At 46.5% G+C, this 20643-nt stretch overlaps 3 protein-coding genes across 7 annotated transcripts; 2 read left to right on the top strand and 1 right to left on the bottom strand.

The window, feature by feature from the left end:
• Positions 1–849: 849 nt before the first annotated feature.
• LOC130542457 (uncharacterized) lies at positions 850–1067 on the top strand. The gene has a single exon (XM_057305983.1). The coding sequence runs from the start codon at positions 933–935 to the stop codon at positions 1065–1067; it is 135 nt and encodes a 44-aa protein (XP_057161966.1). The 5' UTR covers positions 850–932.
• Positions 1068–1479: 412 nt separating this feature from the next.
• On the top strand, positions 1480–18250 carry DIABLO (diablo IAP-binding mitochondrial protein). Of its 5 annotated transcripts, XM_057306037.1 has the most exons (7): positions 1480–1582; positions 2414–2540; positions 6996–7127; positions 7824–7934; positions 8087–8183; positions 16325–16459; positions 17406–17422. In XM_057306037.1, coding segments are annotated over exons 1-7 (654 nt in total). In that variant the 5' UTR covers positions 1480–1532; the 3' UTR covers positions 17408–17422. The 5 variants fall into 5 exon arrangements, with proteins under 5 accessions (XP_057162020.1, XP_026370604.1, XP_044245777.1 ...); XM_026514819.4 differs by lacking the exon at positions 16325–16459 and having other exon boundaries at positions 17406–18250; XM_044389842.3 differs by lacking the exons at positions 16325–16459; positions 17406–17422 and adding an exon at positions 11545–13133.
• B3GNT4 (UDP-GlcNAc:betaGal beta-1,3-N-acetylglucosaminyltransferase 4) lies at positions 18246–19647 on the bottom strand. Its single transcript, XM_026514817.4, has one exon. The coding sequence runs from the start codon at positions 19630–19632 to the stop codon at positions 18559–18561; it is 1074 nt and encodes a 357-aa protein (XP_026370602.1). The 5' UTR covers positions 19633–19647; the 3' UTR covers positions 18246–18558.
• Positions 19648–20643: the final 996 nt, after the last annotated feature.

Genomic DNA, 20643 nt, shown 5'->3' with positions numbered 1-20643 from the left:
GGAACCATCAGCTGCTGCACTGGAGGAGCCGTGGAAACTTTGCTGAGTGAGTGAAGTGGGGAGAGAACGAAGCTAGTGGCTGGCCCTGAGGGAAGTTGCTGGGCAGGACAGCAATGGAGATAAAGAGCTGGTTTGTGATTGTTGCCATGTGTTTCCATCAGGGGTGGAAGATAGGACTGGAGCAGGTGCACAAGAGCACAATGGGGAAGGAGATAAGCCCAGAATCAAATTGATGCCCACCTCTTGGCACTCCTGCAATACTGGCTGCCCACAAGGGCGAGCGTGCTGGACCATAAAGCAAACATTTTCAAACTCTGCATGTGGTCAAGCCTTGGGGTCCAGGGAATTACAAAGGGGCTTCAGTGAGGACCTGCTGTCTTCTCCCACACGAATGGGTCTCTCTCCTCTTCCCTTCCCAGGCAGCACCGACAGCTGGGGCTGCAGCTTGAGTGATGGGAAAAGAAAGCCTTACTCCACCAGGCCATTAGCAGCACTCACAGCATTAAAAATGCAGGAGGTGGATGGGAGGAGACAGGGCCAGGGATGAAGACTAATGCAGCAGCCGAGGCTGAGAACAGACAGGCTTCTCTCTCCTCAGAACCCAGATCCAGATTAGGAGCCAAAGAATGAGGGGAACTTTTGGTTGAAAAGACTTCTATGGTGTAAATGCAAAGAGGGCCTCCCGCTGGTTGGTAGGGAGAAAATCAGCACTTTGGGCATCCTCAGCCTTAGGACAGCGTTTTACTCTTTTGAGGGTCAGGGCCTAGCCTATGCTCCTGAGTCCACATCGCCTACAACACTGCCTGGCTCAGCAGCGCTGGCTCGGTGGCCAGTGGGAGGGGTGGGCTTGCGGCGGGGACCGTCCTCTCTGCGCGCTCAGGGACTCCCGAGTGCCCCTGCCCTGCAGGTCCTCGGGCCTCCTGCGCACGGCGATGCCGGCCTCGTCCACCATCCACGTGCTGCAGCTGCTGCGAGAGCTGTTGGCGTTCGTACTCCTCAGCTACACGGTGCTCATCGGGGCGCTGCTGCTGGCCGGCTGGACCACCTACTTCCTGGTGCTGAAGTGACAGCGCCCAAGCCCCGCCCCCCGCCGCGCCCGCCTCGTGCCCGCCCCCAGCCGCTAGCCCCACGGCGCGCTGCCCCGCCCCCGCGCCGGACGCGGTCCGCTCGCTGACGGAAGAACTCCGCGCCTCGCGCCCGGGCTAGGGCTGCCTCTCGAAGCACTACCACGCCCGGGTTGGAGTCCAAGCTCCTCTCACTACGGTCGACTCCGCTCCGCCCGCTCCTCGCCCTCAGGCCCAGGGCCCGCCCCCTCCCGCGCGGAAGCCCCGGCGGTTGGGCGTTCGCCGCAGCCGTTATTACCGTTACCCTAAGCCCCGCCCCCTCCCTCCTTCCCGTCCAATCCCGGCTGCTTCCCCGGGCTGGGGTGTGGTCATGGGGCCAGGCCCACTCTAGAAGAGGACGCGCCTCGTCCTCCGCTCAGGAAGCGGCGTCACTTCCGGTGTGTGCGTCTAGCGTCCGGCCGCCGCAGGATGGCGGCTCTGAGGAGCTGGCTGTCGCGGAGCGTAGCCGCCGTCTTCAGGTACCGCTGCGGTCGGGTAGGAGGGCAGCACCGCAAGGGGGGAGGCGCCGCAGGTAGCGCCGTGGCCGGGATGGCAGCACCGGCGTAGCTGGCGCTCGTTTCGCTCCTCGTCCGAGCGGGCCGCGGCGTCCCGCCCCTCTCAGGTCCTAGGACGTCCCGACCCAGCCTCCCGCCTCCCGGGGCCAAACCCGGAGTTTATTTCTCACTGACGGCTTTTCCGTTATTCCACTGGCTAAACGCCAGTCCCCCTAAGCTCGGGCTGGCTTCCCGGGGCGCCTCGGTCTGTCCGCGAGTTCCCGTTGGCTCATCGTCGTCACTGGAGGGAGATGGGGGAGCGGCCCGGTCGAGCGGCGGGTTAGGAGAGGAAGTTTTCCCTGCGGGCAGGAGGGGAGCTGGTCAGTCCCCGCGCCGCCCAGCTGGCTACGGATTCCAGGTGTGGCCTAGCGGGGATTAACGGGGACACCTGGAAACCTCGGCCCGGGGCTAAATGCCGCCTGCAGCAGCGTTTATTTTGGCCCGAGGTTGTTAAAAAGCTTTGAGACTGCCTTTTAAACTTCCACACGTGTTACCGGTTTAACTCCGAAACCACTGGGCCCGCATCCCCGCGCGGCTGAGGTTCCCGGGAGTTGGGTAGCAGTTGCCCCTTCCAGCGAGTCCGGGGCTTTCCAATCCGACACGCTCCCCACCGAGCCCTGTCATCTGGAAGGCCGACCCAGCATCTTCGTGTAGGCTCCTGCTTGGCCGAGTGTGAGTTTCTAACCCCTGCAAACAAATTGAAGAGACTTAGAGATTGGTAGGTACCGCCTTCCTAAATTTGACTTATGTTTTTAGGTACAGGCAGTGTGTTCCTGTCGTGGCTAACTTTAAGAAGCGCTGCTTCTCAGAATTGATAAGACCATGGCAGAAAACTGTGGCAGTTGGATTTGGTGTGACCTTGTGTGCAGTTCCTATTGCACAGGTAAAAATACCGTAGTGTCACTGGGTGTTTCTTAGTGTACTGTGCCCTCCTGAAGTCTCAGCTGGGCAGTGAACCCTCAGACAAGCTCTTAGTGTTACTCAGTGGTTCCACACCCACGCGATGGTTTACTTTCTCCTATACCAGCATCATCTTTTCATAGCTGAGCAAATATATTCATATTCCCATTTTTTTTTTAAAAGATTTTATTTATTTATTTGACAGAGAGACAGCCAGCGAGAGAGGGAACACAAGCAGGGGGAGTGGGAGAGGAAGAAGCAGGCTCCTAGCGGAGGAGCCTGATGTGGGGCTCGATCCCAGAATGCCGGGATCACGCCCTGAGCCGAAGGCAGACGCTCAACCGCTGTGCCACCCAGGCGCCCCTCATATTCCCATTTTTAATTGTCCCGTTTGGTAGGAACAGTATGTCAAGGTGTCGAATTGTACAAAGAGGGAAGAGAGGAATAAGATCAGGATATTACAGTCTATCAGCAAAATAGTCTTTCATTCAACCAAAAATTATTGAGCAACTTTAATGTGCTCTATGCTGTAAGAACAAAACAGAGTTCCTGCTCTCATAAAACTTGCATTCTGGTGGGGGCGCCTGGGTGGCTCAGTCAGTTGAGTCTTGACTCTTTTTTAATTTGTTTTATTTTTAAAGGTTTTATTTATTTTAGAGAGAGAGTGCAGGTGGGGGGGGAGGTAGTGAGGGTGAGGGAAAGGGACAAGCAGACTGCACTAAGCACAGGGCCCTACCCCAGGCTCAATCCCACAACTGGGAGATCATGACCTGAGCTGAAAGCAAGAGTCAGCAGCTCAACCTACTGAGCCCCCCAGGCGCCCCAAGAGTCTGACTCTTGATTTACGCTCAGGTCATGATCTCAGGGTTGTGAGATTGGGCCGCATGGGCTCGGCCCTGGGCATGGAGCCTGCTTAAGATTCTCCCTCTACCCCTCCCCCATCTCTCTCTCTCTCTCTCTCTCGCTCTCTCTCGCTCTCAAAAAAAAAAAAAACCCACATTCTAGGGAAAAGAAGGGGGAGAAAATAAATATAAATGCCGCCTGATGAGTGCTATGCAGGAGACAAATAGGGTAAGAGTATAGGGAGTACTGGGAGGGAGTTGTTTTATTTTCGATAGGAGAATGTGGTCTAGGAGGGCTACTCTGACAAGGTGATGTTTAAGTTGTGATCAGAATGATCTGAAAGAATGAGCCATGGTAATATCTTGGAGAAGAGTTTGCCAGGCAGAAGGAACTCTTGAGTGCAAATACCTAGAAGCAGGTGTGTGTCTACCTGATATGTTTGATGAACAGCAAAAAGGTTAATGTGGCTGGAGTGGAATGAGAAAGAGCATAATAGACAAGTCCAGAAAATTAGCTGAAGATCAAACTGTTCGTCCTTTTGAGCCATTTAAGGCTTTGAATTTTATTCTGAAAAGGAAGCCACAGAGGATTTTACCACAAGGCTGTTATGACCTCACATAAGTTTTTAAAGGTTGCTGTGTTCTAAAGGTTGCTTTAGGAAGACCAAAGGGAGATTGTTGCTCTAGTCCAGGCTTGGAGTAGGCGGGCAACAGTGTCGGTGGGGAGAAGCGGACCAAATGTGGTCAGCACAAGTTGCTGATGGATTGAATGTGAAGTATATTCCAGGATTTTTAAAAAAGCCTAAGCAACTGAAAGAATGGAGTTACCATTTATTGGCGTGGAGGGGAGCAAGTTTTGGGAGGATGAAATCAAGAGTTCAGTTTTGGAAATGAGAGTCTAAAATGTCTAGTAGACATCTAGGTGGAGTTGTCAAGTAGGTGATATGAAAGTGGTACCTTATTAAAAAGATCACTGGTTATATGCTTCTGAGAAAGAGCTAAATAGGAAATTAGCAAACCCCATTTTGGCAAAATATTTAATACTTACATGTGTGTTTATCATAACAAGAAGATAATTCCAGGGGCAGCTGGGTGGCTCAGTTGGTTAAGCATCTGCCTTTGTCTCAGGGTCATGATCTCAGGGTCCTGGGATCAAGCCCCGCATTGGGCTCCCCGCTCAGTGGGAAGCCTGCTTCTTGACCTCTCCCTCTGCTCCTTTCTCCCCACTCGTGTTCTCTCTCTCTCAAATTAAAAAAAAAAAAAAATCCATTCCATTTATCAAAGTTTTTTCAGCCTCTTCTGAGGCTTTCTCATGAGCCTGCATCTTTTTGTTCCTCACACCAAACCTCATCTCTGCTTGTTCATGAATTGTTAATCCTAAAACCCTTACTTGAACACCAGGCCATTTTCTGCCACAATTAGGATAGCCTTTCTTCTTTCCTTCAAAAGAATTCTTTGGATTTGTTCTTTCTCAGTTCATACACTTTTCTTAAGCCCCAGTTACCTCAGTTCTGGGCCACATGACAGGAGCCTCGGGTCTTTATCCTGTAGGAATGGCAGTTCCACTTCTGTTCTTCCAAACCTGCAGCAGCTCTCCACTGTGTGTTGCAGAACTAAAACCAGCCAGCTCTCCCTGTACTCCAGTCTCCTTGCTCTCTCACCTCTCTTGTGCCATCTGTTGTCACCAGGCTAGATCCCTGAACATCCCCTGCATGTAACAGATGTATTCTTTTCCTCATTATTTCTTCTTCCCCAGGCTGCCTGACAGTTCTCATCCTAGCTCTCTTCAGGCCCAAGTCCCACCTCTTTTTAAAGCCTTTCAGAGTTTCTGGCCAACAGTGATCTCTCTCTTTCTGACCACTTGTGTTGTATTTTAATATTTGATGATTACACTCTCCTGAGTCAGCAGAGCATAACGGAAAGGGTGCAGACATTGACGAAGATGTGGTTTAAGGTCTAGATATGTGATTTTTTGGGAGAGTTTATGTAACTCTTCCGTGTTTCCATCTCCTCATCTGTAAAGAAGTGATAGTACCTGGACTGTTGTGAGGAACAAGTGGAAATGCACTATAAAATGCATTATGGGTGGCTCAGTTGGTTAAGTATCTGACTCTTGGTTTTGGCTCAGGTTGTGATCTCAGGGTTGTGGGATCAAGCCCTGCATTGAGATTAAAAAAATAAAATGCATTATGAAGACATGTTAGAATATATAAAAATTAGCTTCCAGTGAGCAGAAATAATAATCTTTCCAGTCTTTCTGTACCTTCAGTGCAAGGTATGTAATGAAAACTTATTTGATTGAATGAAAGATAAATATAGTAAGTAAAATTCTGGATTTGTTCGCGTGTCAAAGATTTCTTGACTGCTGCTTTCAACAAGCAGTGATTCTATTGGTTTATGCTCTAAATAGCAAAAACAAGACAGCATATGACTAGAGGAATTGATTTCTTTGTTCTGATAAAATAAATGTTCTGCGGAAGGAAAAGGCAGAGTCAGGGATGACCTAAAAGTTAAGCCTTCTTGTAAAACCTTTCCTTATTCAGCATAAAGTGTAGAGTATCTTTCCAAAAGTTCATGTTATTCCACTTTGCTTTTTACAAAAAACATTTAATGCAGTAGCGGCTTTTCTTTCTTTGTAAACTTGAAAATCCTCTCCATACTTCTTTTGGTTATTGAAATCAGGTACTAATACAGTCAGGTACAAAAGCAAAGAGACTTAAAGCAAACTTTCAGAAAGCAGGGAATACTTGAATTTATTTAAGGTGGCCACATTTCCTAACTCTTGAGATAGTTATATTGGCGTTTTTTGTTTTTTTTTTTTAACATAATAGCTGAGGTCAGAGTGAAGAGTCCCCAACCCATACCCAAGAACGTACTGTTCATTCTGCTCAGAATTGCTCTCCCCCATCCACCCATTTACTTTCTTAGACTCAGTATATCCTTCATCAACTCTGTGAAGCCTTTTTAAACTATTTTCATTCAACGTAAGTGATTGTTTCTTTTGCACCCCTCTACCTGAAGCTTGTACAGACTTGCAGCTTGTACTGGCCTGGGAGGCCAATTAGTTTAGTGTTTTCCTTCGGCTCAAGTCATGATCGCAGGGTCCAGGGATCAAGTCCCACGTCAGGCTCCTTGCTCAGCAGGAGGTCTGCCTCTCCCTAGTGTTCTTTCTTGCTCTCAAATAAAATCTTAAAAAAAAAAAAATACAGACTTCTGCCACAGCTCCCATGGTACTTGATTGTATTAATTTTTCAAGTTCTGTTAGCCCCAGCTGAAATCTTTGAGGACAGAGAATATATCTACATATCCCAAGTATCTAGCACTGTGGTAATGAATGAATCATACTTCATCAGATTTGTTGGTTATAATTACTAGACTTTTATTTCATATAAAGAAATGCTTGGCTTTTTGGAACACAGCATAAAAGCAGATAGAAAGCATACTCTGGAATCATTTCCATATATTGTCTTTAATAGACAAAGCTTAAAAAGAAAACAAGCAGTGTGAGAAGTGTTTTTCATTGTTTCTTCAGCTGTGAAATTGTTCTTGGCTTGAGCTTTAGGTAGAAGTTGAGTGAAAATGTTTGTGTTTTTCAGAAATTGGAGCCTCATTCTCTTAGTAACGACGCATTGATGAGGAGGGCTGTGTCTTTGGTAACAGATAGCACCTCCACCTTTCTCTCTCAGACCACATATGCATTGATTGAAGCAATCACTGAATATACTAAGGTAAGTGTTGTTAAGTCTTGATCATCTAAACCAGGGGTTAGCAGACTATGGCTTATAAACCGAATCTAGCAAGAGGCCTATTTTGTTGTTTCGCTGGAGCATCGGCAGGCTCATTTGTCTGGATGTTGTCTAAGACTGCTTTTGTGAGTTGAATAGTTGTAACAGAGACTATAGGGCCCATAAAGGCTAAAATATTTACTCCCTGGCCCTTTACAAAAGTGTTTAGACTTTTTCCAGGAACACTTTTTAAAAGAAAAATCTTTAAATATAGCAGCCCAGTATATAAGACAAGAGAACAAAGCTGATTGGGTTCAGTTATCGGTAAAGGGGTCTAGAGTCTACCCCTTGCAGCACCAGGGGCTTCTCTGTGGGGACAGCTTGAAAACCCCTTATCGGAGCTAGTGGAGAGGTGTCTGGGTAATCCACGTCACTTACAGGTTTATTGTAATTTTTCAGCAGCTTTTTCCTTCCGCCTTCTGAGTTTTCCCTCTACCTTGTGTTCTCTAGCTCTGAATTGCTAACAAGCTTTTAGAAACACAGAATTTGATAAGTGGAAATACTTGCGTCCTGGAATAACGCCTCTGCCTCCTACAGTAGTGCAATTTCAGCGATGTGGAAGGACTATCTCCTTGAGGTGTAACTCTCACAAATCCTAATATGCCTCACTTATTTTACTCATTTATTCTATATTTGTAGGCCGTTTATACCTTAATTTCTTTATACCGACAATATACAAGTTTACTTGGGAAAATGAACTCACAGGAGGAAGATGAAGTGTGGCAGGTGATCATAGGAGCCAGAGTTGAGGTGAGCAAAGCTGGTAGACCTTTCTGTGTCAGTGCCCCTACCTCGTTCTGCTGTCTCACAGTAACTGTTCTCTAAATCTCTTTTGAATAGGCCCATTTTACTGTGCTTATTAACCTCTTCCTGTTGTCTCAAGTGCTGTGTTTAATTTATAGATGACTTCAAAACAACAAGAATACTTGAAGCTGGAAACCACTTGGCTGACGGCACTTGGTCTTTCGGAGATGGCGGCAGAAGCTGCGTACCAGACTGGTAGGTTCAGATTGTTGCTCCCTCGGTGCCGGTTGAATTTTCATCTGGCTGTAAAATGAGGGGCTGAGATTAGTCTGAGGCCCATGTGGCTCTAACCTTGTGAGAAAATGTCCCCATTTCCACTGGCTAGGGAGTCCTTATCTAGAAAACACAGCTATTGTGGATTAGAATAACTGCATCCAAATAGTTTTTAAGCATTTTATTTTTATAACTGCAGTATTTATGGACAACTAGTCACGCAGTGGCACAGTTGGAGGAGACAAGAGACCACCAATCTGTGTGAACTTTACTGTGTAGATGGAGAAACTGAGAGCTGGAATCATAATCAGTGAAAATCCAGGACAAATAGCTACCATTTATTGAGTACTGGTCTATTTCATGCTCTGCAGTATATTATAGGCATTTTTCATTTAAGGAATGGAAGATTAGCATCCCCGTGTTACACATGAAGAAAATGGGGACCGAAGGGTTTGAGATGCTGGGTACCAGAAGGAAGCTTCCTTCAGTTCAGCGCAATGCTGAAGCATCTGCACCTTTGTATCCCAATAGACAAAATGCAGTTTTTCATTCACCAGGATGTCTTGTGAACCTCACAATCTACCCAGTGAGCTTGAGCTGAAGGTTTTTAAATATATTTTGAAGAAAACTCTGGTTTATTCTTACCTGAATTGGTCTCAAACTGGGTAGCTCACAGAAATTTTTGTTTTCTGATTTTAAGATAACAGACTAGGGACTCTAGGACCAAATCTTAAAAAAGATACAATATATGTGTATTTTTTAAAGTAAAAACAAAAAAGTTAACTAAGGTAACTAAAGGAATCTGGGATCCTAGAAGCACAACTGGAATGAAGAGTGAAACAGTAGAAATGTGAGTAGTGTTGTAGCAATGCCACACCAGCAGTGGGAGCAGGGTTTCTTGGTACAGTGAGCAGGGAGGTTTGCTGAGGCATTCCAGTGTGAACAGTCCCAGGCAGCCTTAGATTGAGCTGGAGAAAAGGGAAAGTAAAGTGTAAGCATTATCTGGGGAAAAAAAGACCTTTTTTTTACATTTTTTAATAATTTTATTTATTAATTTTACATTATAAAATGTACAAAGAAAAATACATAAAAAATTATAAGAAAGGAGATTTACCTACAAAGGAAGTATAAGCAGATATGGCTTCTGATCAACAACCCTAGATGCAGGGTAACAAATCAATAACCTAGAATTTTATATCCAGCCAAATACCATTATTTCAGACATAAAAATAGTTTACCAACCACATATGCTTTCTGGAAAAAAAAAAAAAAAGTACTTTGAGAGGAAAGAGATTAGATTAGAAAGGAACAACTGAGATATAAGAATGAGCAAAATTCAGTAAAACTTAGCAAAAGTTCTGAGTCTTAAATTTTTAAATCAGTTTGGGGAAGAAGTGAAAGCATGCCAAGAGTTGTTTTGAGGAGATAGACATCAGTTTAACATGAGACCTTGCTAAACAAAGGAAACTTGATAAATTCAGTTAAGACAGGGAAATTTTAAAGGAACAAGTTCCAACGTAAGTGCTCACAATACCTATGAATATGTTCAAAAAAATAGTCCCAGCTGGGATGCCTGCGTGGCTCAGTTGGTTAAGCATCTGCCTTCGGCTCAGGTCATGATCCCAGGGTCCTGCAATCCTCAGCCCGGAATCTGTTTTTTCCTCTCCCTCTGCTGCTCCCCCTGCTTGTGCTGTCAAGGAGAAAAAAAAAAAAACAGAAAAAAAACTAAAACAGTTTACAGAGACACCTAAAACAAAATGGTATAGGAAGGTTGACAGTTATAGAAAGCTAAACCAAACCATTATTAACAAAAAGAAAGCTACTCCAAAAAGGTGGCAATGTCAGAATAAGGATTCAAGACTCAAAAAGCATTAAAACAATTCAGAAGATATCAGTCATTAAGCAGTATGCCTGATAAAGGATTCAAAGTAATGGTCATAAAGATACTGGACTTGAGAAAAAAGTGGATGAACTGAGAACGTCAACGAAGAGAAAATACAAAAAGAACCAGCCAGAGGGGCCCCTGTGTGGCACAGTTGGTTAAGTGTCCGACTCTTGGTTTCAGCTCAGGTGGTAAGCTCAGGGTTGTGAGATCGAGCCCCACATTGGGCTCCACACTTAGCAGAGTCTGCTTGAAAGTCTCTCTCCTTCGCCCCTCCTGCTTTCTTTTGCTCTCAAAAAAACAAAAACCACCAGTCAGAGGTGAAGAATTCAACTGAAAAAAAAAACACTACAAAGAATCAACAGAGGATTAGAGGATGCAGAAGAATAGGTTGGCGACCTGGAAGACAGGCTGAACAGCAAAAATGAAAACCGCTTAAGGGTACTCGGTGACATCAGGCATAATAACATTTGTATTATAGGGATCTCAGAAGAAGAAGAAGAAAGAGAGAAGGGGCAGAAAACTTCCCTAATCTGGGAAAGGAAACAGACATCCAGGTCCAGAAAGCACAGATAGCTCTTAACAAGATGAACCGAAGGAGATCCACACCGAGACACAATTAAAATGGCAAAAAGTAATGCTAGACAATTTTAAAAACAGCAAGACAGTTACATGCAAGGGATACCCCATAAGGGGTATTTGATAGCTGGTTTTTCATCACAAATTTTGCAGGCCAGAAGGAAGTGGCATAATATGGTCAAAGCGCTAAGAGGAAAAAACCTACAACCAAGAATACCCAGCAAAGTTATATCGTTCAAAATATAAGGAGAGGTAGTTTTCCGAACAAAAGTTAAAGGAGTTCATCACCACTAAACCAGCCGTACAGGAAATGTTAAAATTCTTTAAGTGGAAAGGAAAGGCCATACTAGAAGGAAACTACGAAAGGGAAAAATTGCACAAGTAAAAGCAAACAGATAGTAAAAATATTAGGTTATTCACTTAGAAAGCCAGTATGGTGGGGGCGCCTGGGTGGCTCAGTCGTTAAGCGACTGCCTTCGGCTCAGGGCGTGATCCCAGAGTCCTGGGATCGAGCCGCATATCAGACTCCTCCCCTGGGAGCCTGCTTCTTCCTCTCCCACTCCCCCTGCTGTGTTCCCTCTCTCGCTGGCTGTCTCTATCTCTGTCAAATAAATAAATAAAATCTTAAAAAAAGAAAGAAAGCCAGTTTGGTGGGTAAACCACAGAAGTAGCAAAAATCTATTATATCTACCAAAATTAGTAAAGGGATACACAAAAAGATGTAAAATATGACATCATATACATAAAACCTGGGGAGTAAAAATGTAGTGCTTGTAGAATGTGTTCAAACTTAAGCAATGAACAACTTAATATTGACTCCTGTGCACGTTAAGATGTTCTGTGTGAATCCAATGGTAACCACAAATCAAAAATCTATAATAGATACACCAAAAAAATCCACATTAAAGAAAGCCATCAAACTCGCAAGGGAAAGAACAAAAGAAGAAAGGAACAGAGAAGAACTGCAGGAACAGCCAGAAAACAATTAACAAAATGGCAGTAAGTACATACTCATCAGTAATCCCTTTGAATGTAAATGGACTAAGTGCTCCAATCAAAAGACATAGGGTGACTAAATGGATTAAAAACAACAAGACCCATCTATAAGCTGCCTGCAAGAGACCTCAGACTTAAGGACACATGTGGACTGAAAGTGAAGGGACAGAAAAAACCTATACTATGCAACTGGAAGCAAGCCCTCCCCCCCCCCCAAAAAAGTGTTACTTCTATCAGACAAATAGTCTAAAAGACTGTAGTGGGGCACCTGGGTAACTGTTGAACATCGAGCATCGGGCTGACTTGATTTCGGCTAAGGTCATGATCACAGGGTCATGAGATCCAGCCCCATATCGGCTCCACACTTCACCCGAGTCTGCTTAAGATTCTCACTGCCTCGCCCTCTGCCTCTCCACCCCCCACACATGCGCTCTAAAATAAATCTTTTAAAAAAAATTCTCTTCTTGGGGCACCTGGGTGGCTTAGTTGTTAAGCGTCTGCCTTCAGCTCAGGGTGTGATCCTGGCGTTCTGGGATCGAGCCCCACATCAGGCTCCTCTGCTGGAAGCCTGCTTCTTCCTCTCCCACTCCCCCTGCTTGTGTTCCCACTCTAGATGGCTGTCTCTATCTCTGTCAAATGAATAAATCTTTAAAAAAAAAAATTCTCCTTTCCCCCTTCCCTTCCATGTGTGCGTTCTCTCCCTAAGCAAAAAAAAAAAAAAAAAAAAAAAAAAGGAGACAAAGGACATTACATAATAAAAGAATCCAACTTAAACATAACAATTGTAAATATGCCCCCAACATAGGAGCGCCTGTATACAGCAAATATGGGAGACACAAAGGGAGAAATTGACAGTAGTACAGTGGTAGTAAGGGACTTCACCCCACTTACATCAAAGGGTAGATGATCCAGACGGAAAACAAGTGGCTTTGAACAACACATCAGACCAGAAAGACCTAACATTCACACACAGCATTCCATCCCAAAACAATACATACGCGTTTCAAGTGCAGAGGGAACATTCTTTAGGATCATACGTTAAGCCATAAAAAAGTCTCAAGTTTAAAATTGAAGTCCTATCAAGTATCTTTTCCTACCACAATGAACTGAGACTAGAAATCAGTTTCAAGGAAAAAAAACTTGGAAAAATACCAAACATATGGAGGCTAAACAACATGCTAGTAAACAAGTGGATCAAGCAAGAAATCAAAGAGGAAAAAGTAAAAAAAATACACGGAGAAAAATGAAAACACGATGGTCTGAAATCTTTGGGACACAGCAAAAGCAGTTCTAAATTTACAGTAATACAGGCCTACCTCAAGAAACAAGAAAAACTCCAAAAAACAAAACAAAAAAACCCCACCTAACTTTACACCTAAAGGAGCTAGAAGCAGCAGAAACAAAGCCCAAAGCTACTAGAAGGAACAAAATAATAAATAGGAAAATGTTAAAGATAGAAAAGATCAGTGAAGCCCGGGGCACCTGGCTGGCTCGCTCGGTGGAGTGTGCAACTTTTTTTTTTTTTTAAAGATTTTATTTATTTGACAGAGACAGCCAGCGAGAGAGGGAACACAAGCAGGGGGAGTGGGAGAGGAAGAAGCAGGCTCCCAGCGGAGGAGCCTGATGAGGGACTCGATCCCAGATCGCCGGGATCACGCCCTGAGCTGAAGGCAGATGCTTAACCACTGTGCCACCCAGGCGCCCCGGAGCGTGCAACTCTTGATCTTGGTGTTTGGGGTTCGAACCCCATATGGGGTGTAGAGATTACTCAAAAAACCCATTAAAAAAAAGGGGGCGCCTGGGTGGCGCAGTCGTTAAGCGTCTGCCTTCGGCTCAGGGCGTGATCCCGGCGTTGTGGGATCGAGCCCCACATCAGTCTCCTCCGCTATGAGCCTGCTTCTTCCTCTCACTCCCACTGCTGTGTTCCCTCTCTCGCTGGCTGTCTGTCAAATAAATAAATAAAATCTTAAAAAAAAAAAAAAAAATGAAGCCAAGAGTTGGTTCTTTCAAAAGATAGACAAGATTGATAACCCTCAGCCAGACTAATCCAAAACAAACAAAAACCCTCAAAATCAGAAATGGAAGAGAAATAATCTCTTTGTATCTCTGTGGTGTTATGAATAATTATATGCTAACAAATTGGACAATCTAGAAGAATAAATTCCTAGAAACAGAAAATCTTCCAAATGTGAATTAGGAAGAAATAGAAAATTTGAACAGAAAAATTATTAGTAATGAGATGGAATTAAAAAAAAAAAACAACTCCCAACAAACAAAAGTCCAGGGCCAGATGACTTCACCAAACTGAATTCCACCAAACATTTAAAAAAGAGATACCTGTTCTTCTCAAACTATTCCGAAAAATAGAAGACAAAAGAAAATTTCCAAATTCATCCTACAAGGCTAGCATTACCCTGACACCAAAACCAAAGACACTACAAAAAAGAAGAAAACCAGGGGTGCACAGGTGGTACAGTCTGTTAAGCTTCCTACGCTTGGTTTCAGTTCAGGTCCTGATGTCAGGGTCATGAGACCAAGCTCCGCCCCCCCCCCCAATCGGGCTCTGCACTCAGCAGGGAGTCTGCTTGGGATTTTCTCTCCCTTTCCCTCTACCCCTCCCTCTCTCCCTCCCCCGCCTGCACACATGCACGCTCACTCACTCTAAAGTAAATATTTAAAAAGAAAACCAGAAGCCAGTATCTCTGGTGAACATAGATAGAAAAATCCTTAGTAAGATATTAGCAAACTGGGGCACCTGGGTGGCTCAGTTGGTTAAGCATCTGCCTTCGGCTCAGGTCATGATTTCTTGGTCCTGGGATCAAGCCTCGAGTTGGGCTCCCTGCTCAGTGGGGAGTCTGCTTCTCCCTCTCCTGCTGCTGCCTCTTTTGTTTTTGCTTAAGGCAAGCGCCCTCTGTCAAATAAAATCTTTAAAATATTAGCAAACTGAATTCGGGACTACATTAAAAAGATCATTCATCAAGATCAAGTGAGATTTATTCCAGGGATGAAAGGAGGGTTCAATATTCGCAAATCAGTGGATACCTCACATTAATAAGAGGAAGGATAAAAATCATAGGATCAACTCAATAGATGGGGAAAAAAAGCATTTGACAAAATACAATATCCATTCATGTTAAAAATTCTCAACAAAGTGTGTTTAGAGGGAACATCCCCCAACATAGGAAAGCCCACGTATGAAAAACCCACAGCTAACATCATAATGGTTTACATAAAAGAAAAACAAAAATTAACAAGGGACACCTGGGTGGCTTGGTTGAGTGTCTGACTCTTGATTTCGGCTCCAGTCATGCTCTTGGGGTTGTGGGATCGAGCCCGGTGTTGGGCTCCTTGCTGGGTGCAGAGTCTGCTTGGTATTCTCTGTCTCCTTTTCCCTCTGCCCCTCCCCCTGCTTGCGTGTGTACACACACACACACACACACACACACACTCTGTCCCTCTCTCGCTCCCTCTAAATAAAACCTTTAAGAAATCTTAACCCATTTACAGTTGCACCCAAAATAATAAAATACCTGGGAACAAATTTATCCAAGGAGGTGAAAGACACATACTGTGAAAACCGTAAGACATTGATGAAAGAAATTGAAGACAATGGGGTGTAAAGACATACGGCGCTCTCGTGCGTTGGAAGAATATTGTTAAAATAGCCATACTCTCCCAAACAAGCTACAGAATAAATGCAATCCCTATCAAAATACCAATAGTATTTTTCACAGAACTAGGACAAATAATCCTCTAAAATGTGTATGGAACCATAAAAGACTTTGAATAACCAAAGTAATCTTGAGAAAGTAGACCAAAGATGAAGGTATCACAATCCCGGATTTCAAGAGATACTACAAATCTGTAGTAATTAAAACGATGTGGTACTGGCCCAACAAGAATGACAAATGGAATAGGATAGAGACACAAGGGTGTTTATTAGTAGGAATGTAAATTGGTGCAGCCACTGTGGAAAACAGTGTGGAGAAGGAGGTTCCTCAAAAAATTGAAAATAGAAATACTGTATGATCCAGTAATTCCACTACTGGGTATTTACCCAAAGAAAGCAAAAACACAAATTCAAAAAAGATTTATGCACCCCTGTGTTTGCTGCAGCATTGTTTACAATAGCCAAGATACGGAAGCAGCCCAGTGTCCATTGGTAGGTGAGTGGATAAAGAAGTTTTGAATGATGTATGTGTGTGAAATAAAAGGTGTAAGAAGATTTAAAGAAATAGGGGCACCTGGGTGGCTCAGCCGGTTAAGTGTCCGACTCGATTTCTGCTCAGGTCAGGATCTCAGGGTTGTGAGGTGGAGCCCCACGTGGGGCTCTGTGCTCAGTGGGGAGTCTGCTTGGGATTCTCTCTTCCTCTCCCTCTGCCCCTTCCCTCCACTTATGTGCTCGCTCGCAAGTCTGACTTTTTAGAGAGCAAAAGTAACATCAGAAAGGGCTGTTATAGATACAGAGGGCTTTTCATTATATAAATATTACAGTCCTTATGGACATCCCAGACTGGCCCAAGAAGTAAAGAATCAAATAAAACCAATAACCATAAAAGTTGAAATTGTATCCAAAGATTGTGTGCCCCCAAAATGGACACTAAGCACAGGCTGTTTCGTGGAGAGTTTTTTCAAATCTTCAAGAAACATAATTCGTGTGTTACAGAAAGCAAACCAGTGCACAGAACACGATGGCCAGCCTCCCAGCTCTTGTCATTGTGTAAAGTCAGCATGGGCCTGACCGCAAACTGCACTAGGCCAGCCCTGGAACAAAACTATGGTCAGCGTCACTTATATGGATGTAAGTCAAATACAGCCATTCACCCTCAGAATACAAGATGTCTCAATACTGAAAAGAAAAAACTATCAACATAATTCACTACTTGAGATTATCCACAGTAAGGGAGGAAGGCTGGCTATGTAATGTCAGTATGTGCCCCAAAGTGGTCAGTAAAATGTAGTACCCATTTATAACATAAATCCAAGTACAGTTATGAATAGAATTTTCCTAACGTGATAAAGGTTAAATAATTCTACTTAGTAATGAAATATGAGCGGCATTCCCATCAAGGTCAGAAATAAGAGGGGTGCTTGCGATTTCCCACTAACTTCTAACACTGTGCTGAAGATTCTTATTAATACAGTAGGTTGGAAAGAACTACCCAGATCTCCTATAGGTGAATTTATAAATATGCATATCTATATCATGACATACTAGCAGGTAAACAGAATGATAAAGCCTAAAAAGATTTTTAAAGAAAAAAAATTGCAAAAGATGTTCAATACTATAAATTTACATAATGACACAAAAGGTAACAATATGTCCTCCTGCATTCCATATGTACAAAAGATGAGAAAGCTGCCCTTAAAACTTCCAGCAGAGGTTATCTCTGAAGATTGGGTAGGGTGATGGAGATCTTTGACAATTCCCTTGAGCTACTGATTTGTCAAAAAGAAAGGTGTTAACTTGTGTAAATTCATAAGGTGTCTATACTAAGAGCTGTGTAGCTATAAAGATGATTGTGGGAATTATACTAATAACTATTAATAATGATAGCTGCTGATAGCTGAGAAAATGCAGACCTCAGTGTGGAGGTAGAAAGTTCTCTGCTGTGCAGAAAGGGCAGGGAAAGTCTCTAAGAGGGAGGGGCTCAGATGCTAGCCACGGAGCTCTAGGCTTTCCTCCTGTCCCCTGGTGCGTTCTGCCCTGTGCGACCATTCACCCTAATTGTCCCATCTTTTGGCAGGAGCAGATCAGGCCTCGATAACTGCCAGGAATCATATTCAGTTGGTGAAGTCGCAGGTGCAGGAAGTGCGCCAGCTTTCCCAGAAAGCGGAAACCAAGTTGGCAGAAGCACAGACAGAGGAACTCCGTCAGAAAACACAGGAGGAAGGGGACGAGAGGGCCGAGCCAGAGCAGGAGGCCTACCTGCGTGAGGATTGAGTGCCGAGCCACTTCCCACGTCTGCCGGCTCAGCCTGGGGAAAGCAGGGGTGGCTGCCACCCGGCTCAGGGGCGGCACAGCCTTCTCTGCACGGAGAGGAGGCAGCAGGTCCGCCCTGGCCCATCAGGCCTTAGTGAGCTGTGATTGCCGGGCCCCCTACCCCACCCCCCCACCCCATGGACCTGGTTCTTAGCCCTAGGGCACTGCACCCTGTTTAACATTTGATCCCGCCCATCTTTTTACCTCCCACCCAGGACATCTCGACAGCCTGGCCAGAGAGGGGTCCTTTTTTGTCCTGCCCACAAGTTCAGTAGCTGTTTAACTTCCTTTTCCAATCCTACATTTTCAAATATGATTTAGTCTTTGCTCCCCCATAGGAATGTGTGGTTTTGGGGGGAAAGGGGAGCCAGTTTATAAGATTCCTTTTCAAGTGTTTCTGATGCCTTCTGTGATCTGGCCCCGTCGCCTGTAAGGACAGCTGAAGCCCAGGAGCCGAAAGTCCATTATTCTTAAGGAACTGAATGCAGACTGTGTACCTGGTGCTCAACAGGACATGCTCCAACACACACTTCTTGTTTCCTTCTTTCCTTCGAGTTTCTCTATTGTATCTGAAGGAGAATAATTTTGTTTTGCACTTCAAAAAGAAAATGTTTGTGTGTATATTCTGGGGCCCTGTGCAGCCTCTTTCCTTCACCTCCCAGACTGGCAGAGCCCCACGGGGCTCCAGGAATCCCCCCGCTCCCGCTGGCACCTGAGTCCTGGCAGCATTTGCTAAGCCAAATTTGGCTCCCGTTCAACACGTGCTGGTACAGGTGAAGCCCGGTTTCAGTGTTTTTAATCAGCAAGGTTGGGGTGCGGGTTACAAAAATGGAGTCAGCATTTCCTATAGACCATCAGGGTCAAGTGTCAAGGGTCTCAATTTGTCATCATGATCAGAAAATCAACACTAGGTCTACTCAACCCGCCCCTCGGAGTTGAGGCAGGGGGGCTGCTGCACACTTGAGCCCCTCATCTGTCACCAGCGCCCACATGGTCCACATCTCTAGGGGGCTGAGGCGGTGTACCAGCAGGAGCCCCCGGTACAGGCAGGGGTCTAGGGGGTCCAGGGGCCGCCGTATTCCAAATGTCTTAAAGCCAGCGTGGTGCACGGGGCTCACCCCCAGCTTTCTCAGGCACATACCCACAAAGACGTCATCGATGGGGAAGAGTTCGGCCTCTTCCACGGCTTCTCGGAGGTGCTGCACGGTGGCTCTGGACATGACATATCCCCCACCCCCCGCATAGGGCGGGTAGTGGCGGGCCCTGTACATGGATGGGGGGATGAAGTACTTGACCTTGGTGTTCCTGTTGGGCAGGGCCTGGCGGATCACATCTCCTACCAGGAGGTCGTGGCCTGGGTCCCAGCCATCCAGGAACTCCAGCACATTGGGGACATGGACAAAGACGTCGTCATCGCCCTTTAGCACGAAGTGGGCCTGGGGACAGGCAACCGCCACCCAGCGCTGCAAGTGCAGCTCCTTGAGCGTCAGGTTGAAGAAGTCCTCCGCAAAGTCCCACTGCAGGATATCATCAAACTCCTGACTCTCATAGGCCAGCAGCTGGGCGGGGGGCGCAGGTCCCGCCACCCCCAGGAGAAACACGAGCTTCAGCTGCCGGCCCCTAGCCCAGCCCCCCGCCCGGCCCCACGTGCTGCGGATAGCCGCGCGCCGCTCCACGTGGCCTGGCTGCGACTTGATGGCCAGGAGCAGGAAGGTGTCCTCCGCACAGCCCGAAGGCTCCAGCAAGATGGAGAAGTTGCGGCAGTGGCGATAGGTCAAGAAGAGGCGGTGACGGCTAGGCAAGGACAGGGAGACGTTAGCCACCGTGCGGTTGGGGGGACACTGGCTGCGGCGGGGCCCTGGGGGAGCCCAGAAGGCCTGGCGGCCCACGTTGCCCCCTACCGTCTTGGCCTCCTTCTTCAGGAAGAGCAGGCAGCTGAGCAGCAGCACAGCCAGGCTGTACAGGACCAGCCAGCCCAGCCTGCGGAACATGGCAGGGCCTGCGGGGAGAGAGCTGTGTGAGGGCCGCGGCGCCCCCGCCCTCGGCCTCCGCCTCCGCCTCCCTGGGCCCACCCCCCAGCAGCCAGGTCCGCTGGCTCTTTGTCCCTCTCCCAGCGGACAGGCTGAGCACACCTACGCCAGCCCTTGCCCTCTGCGGTCATCAGAGGGCTCTCGGCACCTTGCTCCCCAAAGGACTTGCAGCTGCTCTAAAACTGAGGCACCACGGGGCGCCCGGCTGGCTCAGAAGAGCAGGGGACTCCTGCTCTCGTGGTGGGGAGTTCGAGCCCCACCATGGGTGTTGAGATTCTTAAATTAAAAATATTAAAAATTAAAAAAAAAACCCACCCAAAACCCGAGGCACCAGGAGCACTTTCAGCATTTCCCAGGAAACTCGAGTATCTTATAGAAAAACCGGCAGCGAAATTCATTCTAAGCACAAAACCGGACATTCAGGGCTCTTGAGTCTAACGTCAAACCATTTCCCCCCAAAAGGTGTGCGGTCTCATCTGTCGGCGGCCCGGTGTTGGTGTCAGAGATGACGGCCCGGGCGCTGCCCTTAGAGAGCCTGCTCCTCCCGAGAAAGGCACACAGCCTTCACGTCGGCCTCGTTCCTTCCCGCCCCTTCTTGGAAGAAGTTCCTTCTTTCCCACAGGTTTCTGGGGGAGTCACTTAAAAGGGGGCTTTAAGAGCAAACCCCTTGCCCAGAGGAGCATGAAAGCAGGACGCCTCCCCTGCGGCCGCCGTGGCCCATCCTACCCCTGCGCTCGCGCTCTCGGCAAGCGTCCCCGCAGTCCGGAGAGAAGGCCGGGAAATGGAGCTCGCGGAGGAACCTGCCCCAGATCAAGAGCAGCAAAGCCCGGCACTGCCCCGCGGTCCTTGTCCCACAGGCCTCACGTCTACCCAGTCCGGCCGCAGTGGCCCCATGCCTGTCGCCCCGCTGCCACCGCGACAAAAGCATCTCTTCCAGCCGAACTTCAGACGGAGTGAGGAGCAATGAAAGCA

The sequence above is a fragment of the Ursus arctos genome, unplaced genomic scaffold, assembly GCF_023065955.2.
Source record: "Ursus arctos isolate Adak ecotype North America unplaced genomic scaffold, UrsArc2.0 scaffold_34, whole genome shotgun sequence".
In the NCBI taxonomy this organism is placed as follows: Eukaryota; Metazoa; Chordata; class Mammalia; order Carnivora; family Ursidae; genus Ursus; species Ursus arctos.
Note: the sequence above shows the minus strand (reverse complement) of the source record. Positions and strands in the feature narration are given on the sequence as shown.

What these genes read in the sequence shown, in the direction of transcription:
- DIABLO (XM_026514819.4), top strand. Translation starts at nt 1,533, where the DNA reads ATGGCGGCTCTGAGGAGCTGGCTGTCGCGGAGCGTAGCCGCCGTCTTC. An exon ending in GTGCAGTTCCTATTGCACAG is followed by an intron (nt 2,541 to 6,995) that starts GTAAAAATACCG and finishes TGTGTTTTTCAG; the next exon opens with AAATTGGAGCCTCATTCTCT. An exon ending in AGAAGCTGCGTACCAGACTG is followed by an intron (nt 8,184 to 17,405) that starts GTAGGTTCAGAT and finishes ATCTTTTGGCAG; the next exon opens with GAGCAGATCAGGCCTCGATA.
- B3GNT4 (XM_026514817.4), bottom strand. Translation starts at nt 19,632, where the DNA reads ATGTTCCGCAGGCTGGGCTGGCTGGTCCTGTACAGCCTGGCTGTGCTG.
- LOC130542457 (XM_057305983.1), top strand. Translation starts at nt 933, where the DNA reads ATGCCGGCCTCGTCCACCATCCACGTGCTGCAGCTGCTGCGAGAGCTG.